This window comes from Perkinsus marinus (assembly GCF_000006405.1).
Source record: "Perkinsus marinus ATCC 50983 genomic scaffold scf_1104296976014, whole genome shotgun sequence".
In the NCBI taxonomy this organism is placed as follows: Eukaryota; Perkinsozoa; order Perkinsida; family Perkinsidae; genus Perkinsus; species Perkinsus marinus.
Genome location: NW_003200561.1, coordinates 38,887 through 44,952, shown reverse-complemented (window position 1 = coordinate 44,952; position 6,066 = coordinate 38,887). Strand labels below are relative to the sequence as shown.

Below are 6,066 nucleotides of genomic sequence, written 5' to 3'. Positions count from 1 at the left end.
CTGACGTGGCCGCGAGGGGTGTAGACTTCCCCCAGGTAGAGCTAAGCCCAGGTTGTCCACTATCCACTCAGTGTCTTCCCTCAGGTCGATTGGGTCATACAGATGGACGCTCCTGATACCGCAGACACCTACATTCACCGGGTTGGGAGGACAGCACGCTTCGACAGGAACGGCAATGCTCTAATGTTCGCAACTGAGGTAGGAAACAGCAGCAGTGTCTTGGACGATGATGCTGGCGTCCGCATGTAGGTCGAAGAAGCATCCCTTCTACCCGAGCTCGCCCAGAAGAAGGTGGATGTGCGTGTGACCTCCATCAACAGGAGAAGGATGTTCAATGTACTGTGTAGCACCTTAGCACGATATTGTCGCCTAATACGGCCCTATTCAGATCACTGGTAAATTACAGAGTCTCCTGGCGTCAGAGCCTGACGTGAAGCACCTTGCTGTTAAAGCCACTCAAGTAGGCATTCCTGCATACACTTTGTTTACACGTGGGTCAGGTGTATGCGAGGGCGGTAGCTCTGACTGGGAGGACTAGGCTTACAGAAGATGAGGTGGCAGCCTATGCTCACAGCCTGGGTGGGTATAGTGATGATAGTCGGTGTGTGAGGGGACTTTGCTAGGACTGCATGAAGCCCCTCCGATAACGTTGCCTACTCAAGAGGAAGTGACCAGTAGAAAGAAAAAGAAGAATATGTCTAAGCTGGAGGTAGTGATGAGGAGTGAGGTCCAGAGAAACACCCTTTTCCGTTTGTGGCAAGAATTTTGAAGTCCACTGTTATTCGAGCTCTGGTGATTATCGATTCAAGAGTAGTGCTGTTAGCCTCTCGTTATGAGCTGCCTTCTTCTCTCGCTCAGCGACTGAAGGAAAAGATTCGGCAAAAGAAGTTGGCTAAGAAGCAGAAGGAGATGAGTGGAGATGTGGGGAAGGATGATGATGATGATGATGACGGTGGCTGGGGTCAGCTGGAGGAGGACCTACAAGACAAGAAAGGTACTGCACCCACTAGACCAAATGGAATGAATAGTGATGCCTCTACCTTACCTGGTCTCTTGCTGATCGTAGGAGCTTGAGATTAGTAGATCATAGTAGTCGTATCACCATGAGATGCCGATAAAGCTGTTCGTGATCAGCCACGAAGCTGTCCAAATTCGAGCGCCGACAGAAGCGACAACAAGAGCTCTTCGCCACCCAAGGTCCGGAGGATGAGGGAGCTGCTGCAGAGGAGGATGATGATGACGATGTGTTGGTAGGCGGCAGTAGCATGGGCAGTGTGGGCCCTGTTGATATTACTGGCATTACGCATAGGTTACTGTGAACAAGGAGAGTGATGTCTCTGCTGTAGAGGAGGAACCTGCGACCCAAGCTGAGGCACGAGCTCGGGATGCTGTTAAGAGGGGTCGACTGCGTGTTAGGAAGGACGGTAGGAGGATGAGGGATGGTCTGTGATGTGAACAGCTATTACAGTGTGGACTGAATCGTTATGCGAACTACAGTCATTCAATTTTGGGGGTTCGAAAGTCGACTTTTAGTGACATCAACGTGATAACAATGCGATTCGACTATAGTGTGGGAATATATGCGCGCATGGGCAACTACATGACAATATGAGGAGCTCTGAGGAGTGGTGTAGGTACAATGTATGTGAGGGGTACGGGTGGCCTTGGTAAGAATCAGCACATGACCTTTGACGAGAGTGGTGACGAAGGGTCGGATAATGAGGAGGATGAAGATGCTGATGAGGAGAGTGCTGCTGCTGCTAAGCAGGCCTTCATAGAGTCGATGAGGCAGAAGGTGGAGGAGAGGGAGGAGGAGGATAAGAGGTTGATGAAGGAGAAGGTAAAGGGTAGGGGAGAGGCCTGAGTATAGCAGATGAGGACAGGTACGGGAGAAGCATCGTAAGATCAAGGAGAAACTACGTCGGAAGAAGGGTGATGATGCTGATGAGGAGGATGAGGACATGGGAGCTGTACTAGCAAGTCCAGATGACCATGATGAGAATGGAGAAGATGAAGGGTAGGGCGTGGTTTAGTAGGTGTCACTAGGAAGTGTGCTCAGGTCATCATTGGAGCCCTCACCTAAGCGACAACGAGGGGAGGTGGCTGATCTCGAGGAGGAGGCTTTGAAGGTGTTGGGTTAGATGCTACTGTTATCAACGTAAAACTAAACGTCATTATTAGTGTAGAATAATAATACTCTTGCTGTTGCTGCTACTAGTACTACTCTTAATACCACTCCTTATCAAGTTCCTATCTGAAACTGTATCTACGTCACTAAGCATGCGTGTTGAATTAGTCCATAGTGGGGCTCCCAGGGGATAAGTAACACTTGTTCGAACACAGCTTGCAGAGCCTCAATGTGAACATGGACGGTTCCGAACTGACAGGCAAGCTTGAAGAATTTTACACGATCATCACTGTAGGGGGGACGGTGGTGTGACGGTAGTTGCACAGTGCACGTACGCGTCGTTGCTTATCTTGATTCTATTGCTACCATCTTGAACTCAAATGACGGCGCCCACTGTCGAGGGTTCGGAATATCGCGAAGCAGTCACCGTTCATAAGAACATGTGAGTATTGGTGCTGGTGATGGCGATCTTCTTGTTCTCTTCTGCCAAGGTTGGCATGTGGTAGCGCTATGGCCTTCACTGTTGCTTTGCTCAACCCGATGGACGTCATAAAAGTTGCCATGCAAACGTCTACAACGCGTTTATCGCTATGGGGCACTGCCGTCGATATAGTAGGGCTCCTCCTTCTGTTCCCTGCATATAAAGTCATTTAGTTACGAAGGGATGGTATGAAAGGACTCTTCCTCCCAGGCTTGAAGTCGTCCATGGCTTCTGATTTTGTTAATGGTGCCTTCAGACTAGGTCTATATCCTGAGGTTAAGGCTTCAATAGCCTCACTCTGGGGCATTTCTCCAACGAGCACGTCCTTGTGTATATTCTCGTCATTCCTCACTGGCGTCGTCGGCTCGTTTTTCGGTAACCCGTTCGACTTGATGAAGATCAGACTGCAATACGAAGCAGGTCTCCTTGGTCCCGACGGTCGCTATCTCACTGGTCGCTGTATTGGCTCTAAACCCACGTATACCTCTATATTGGGAGGAGTGTATTCTCTATTGGGGGAAGGGACCTTCCTTCGAGGAGCCCATGCAACATGCCTTAGAGCTGGCCTCGTGACCTCCGCACAAGTGTTTGGATTTGAGCATACGAAACGTACATGTTCCGAGATTGGTATGGGAGACGGTGCGCTGAAACAAGCCCTGCCCGGCATCATTTCGGGGCTTCTTGCGACAACAGTTGCCGCTCCCGTGGATGTGATCCGAACAAAGCTCATGAGCTTCAATACCTCGTCAACCTCATTAATCGGCAATCTATATATGATCATGAAGAGCGATGGGGTCAGAGGGCTTTTCATAGGTTGGAGTGCAGCTTATATGCGTATTGGCCCCCTGTTTTTCATAAGCTGGCCTCTAATAGGCTTACTTAGAGAGCAGCTTCTGGGGCTACCACCGTTTTAATGTATGTAACCATTCCTGCATGCTCGCAACCAGCTTGGTCTGCGATCTCTTCAAGACTGCACCTTTCCTTCACGTATTATGTATTAGGTATGTCGTTTCCGCAGTATGTGGTTCCCTCTTGATAACATATGTCGACGGGAGGTTAATACGATCTACCCGTTTTGCGTGGAGAATAACTTACATCATATTCTCTACCGTCGAAAATTTCCTCTGGCAGTGTGACACTGCGTAACGCAGAGGAAATTTTCGATGGAAAGTTTTCAAAAAAAAGCACTATTCAGCAAGGAAGGAAGCGGAGCTTAGCTCAGCTCCAGAAACGTCTCATTTAATATGAGCGCCTCGCCAACGCCCTCGAAGCCCACCGTGACATCAAGAGGATGATTGTTGAACTAGTTGAGTGATCCGATGTTTTCATCTGATAACCCGAAACCACAGAAGTTGGTATGGCATCTTTATCACACAGCTGGTCTTCATGTCGTATGCTTGAGGCATGCTCGTCGTAGTCTAGCGCTGCTCCCTCCACCGAGTAGCATGCCAGTACTCGCTATCCCAGTACTCGCTGTAATACACAGCACGAGCAACGTGCTCAGAATCGAGAATTTATCAACGGTGGAACATCACTCATTGCATCGTCGGACACCCAACGTCATATTCGACTGTCAATACCACTTACGGTGCGTACTCGCAACGAGCACCATGAATGCAGTAGTGTGCAAGTGATGACAGGTTTGCCTTTGTACTCTTTTGTATCCATTCCTGGCATCCAGCCTTCCCCCGTCGATTATGGCGAGTCCAGTTCCAAGGGCTCTTCAAAGAAGTACCCATCAAAAGCCATTCCAGCTCCTTGTCCTCACGCCCCACACTTAGACATGTAGCGTAACTACTGTGTTGTCCCTGCTAGAGGTATTGTGTTGTAGGTTGTCTGGTGGACTCGGTGTCGCTACCACAGCAGCATTGCTGAACCCTGTGGAGGTTCTCAAGGTCCGCATGCAGACCAACAAGCCGCCTGTGAGCCTGACGACTATCATGAAGACTACTGTAAGTCAGACCGTATATTCGAAATGAGAGATGCCCAGATGCTGCTCAGGTGAGAAGTGATGGCTTGTGCGGAATCTGGACAACTGGACTCCGATACGTCGCAGTCGCCGAGTTCGTCAATGGTTGTTTACGCATAGGCCTCTACCCATCCATCAAAGCCTTCTATGCCGATGTCTCCGGTCTCAACTCGGCATCTTTTCCGATCATCTTGTCTGCTTCTCTCACCAGTGGCCTTATCGGTGCCTGCTGTACCACGCCTCTTGACCGATTGAAGATCCGTTCCCAATACGAAGGGGGGTTGAAGGGTCCGGACGGACGCTATGTGACTGGTCGGTGTATTGGCAGTAAACCCTCGTTTCATTCTGTTCTTGATGGCCTATCTAAGAACTATGCCAGTGGCGTTCTTTTTAAAGGTGTCGTCGCTACTTGTACTCGTGCCAGTTTGGTGACCAGTGCCCAAATCACAACTTATGAAGTGGCAAAACGTGCCTTGAAGGGCCATGGGTTTGAGGAGGGGCCTCGACTTTCAGCCATGTGTGGTGTTTTAGCTGGGTTAGTAGCCTCTACAGTAGCTGCCCCAGTTGATGTAATTCGAACGAGACTCATGAGCACTGGGGAATACAACAGTGGTATTGAGGGAGCTATAAGAATCCTCAGACAAGAGGGACTCCCAGGACTGTGGAGGGGATGGACGGCTGCCTACATGCGTCTAGGCCCCTTCCTGTTCTTGAGTTGGCCCATTATCGAATCCATACGCCGCCATGGCTTTGGAATCTCCAACTTCTAACCTCATGCTTGGTCCTCTCGACTGCGTTGGAGTGTCAGGTGGGTTATCCATTGTGATTAGTGCCCAAAGCCATCACAAGGTGACATTGCACTGACTGAACCTCAGCTAGTACAAGTATCAGTAATTGCAAGCATGATATGATTATATACGAGTATCTTGATTCGTATATTGACTATTGGCCATTGATGATGCTTTTCTCTCACCGACAATATTGCGGTGTCGTGTTGCCTCGAATGCTACTACTCCTCTACTTGTAAATGTAGCATAAGATTTTCGATCGTATAACCATGGATTCGACCGTGTACACACATCCATACGACTGTAGTTGTGAGCAGTGTTCAAGCCCTAGTAGCCGGCCGAAGCCTCGAGTCATCACCTTTGATCGCCCAACCTCTCAGCAATGCATGCGAGCTAGAGCTGTAAGTCGGCGGCTCCCTCAAGGATCATACAAGTGTCATATCTCGTCTCGGAATATGAATTAATACAGGTTTGAGTGCAATGATCATATGTGGGTCGCTGAGTTCGGTGTTGTAGTACCATGATTGTACCGAAGTCGTTTGTTGGTGCCCCTCAACGTTAGCAGTGCGTCTCAATGAACTGGCGTATGGTTCACCTGTTCATGAGCTCTAGCCATTGACGACCACCCGTAGTCAACCTCGTCACGTCATGCACTGATGAATCTTCAGGTATTCGCGGTCTGGATCGTCTTGGGTCTCGT

At 49.4% G+C, this 6,066-nt stretch overlaps 3 protein-coding genes across 3 annotated transcripts in view; all 3 read left to right on the top strand.

Moving 5' to 3' along the window:
- The window catches only part of Pmar_PMAR007467 (DEAD box ATP-dependent RNA helicase, putative), a gene marked incomplete at its 5' end in the record, with an annotated part of 3,293 nt that extends 1,043 nt beyond the window's left edge, over window positions 1-2,250 (top strand). Inside the window, 12 exons of the mRNA XM_002764855.1 lie at window positions 1-35; window positions 85-198; window positions 250-336; window positions 389-460; window positions 501-579; window positions 624-709; window positions 859-994; window positions 1,135-1,250; window positions 1,310-1,424; window positions 1,635-1,840; window positions 1,884-2,017; window positions 2,060-2,250. The exon at window positions 1-35 is cut by the window's left edge and continues 4 nt beyond it. Coding sequence (XP_002764901.1) covers window positions 1-35; window positions 85-198; window positions 250-336; window positions 389-460; window positions 501-579; window positions 624-709; window positions 859-994; window positions 1,135-1,250; window positions 1,310-1,424; window positions 1,635-1,840; window positions 1,884-2,017; window positions 2,060-2,141 — 1,262 coding nt within the window. The 3' untranslated portion in view covers window positions 2,142-2,250. The remainder of the gene's footprint in view (window positions 36-84; window positions 199-249; window positions 337-388; window positions 461-500; window positions 580-623; window positions 710-858; window positions 995-1,134; window positions 1,251-1,309; window positions 1,425-1,634; window positions 1,841-1,883; window positions 2,018-2,059) is intronic.
- Window positions 2,251-2,508: 258 nt separating this feature from the next.
- Window positions 2,509-3,467, top strand: Pmar_PMAR007466 (oxoglutarate/malate translocator protein, putative; the record flags this gene model as incomplete). Its single annotated transcript, XM_002764854.1, has 4 exons — window positions 2,509-2,570; window positions 2,620-2,740; window positions 2,783-3,319; window positions 3,423-3,467. The coding sequence occupies 4 exons, from the start codon at window positions 2,509-2,511 to the stop codon at window positions 3,465-3,467; spliced, it is 765 nt and encodes a 254-aa protein (XP_002764900.1).
- A 775-nt stretch (window positions 3,468-4,242) lies between these two features.
- Pmar_PMAR007465 (hypothetical protein) overlaps window positions 4,243-6,066 on the top strand; it is a gene marked incomplete at both ends in the record, with an annotated part of 3,909 nt that continues 2,085 nt past the window's right edge. The window contains 3 exons of the mRNA XM_002764853.1: window positions 4,243-4,340; window positions 4,441-4,561; window positions 4,611-5,292. Coding sequence (XP_002764899.1) covers window positions 4,243-4,340; window positions 4,441-4,561; window positions 4,611-5,292 — 901 coding nt within the window. The remainder of the gene's footprint in view (window positions 4,341-4,440; window positions 4,562-4,610; window positions 5,293-6,066) is intronic.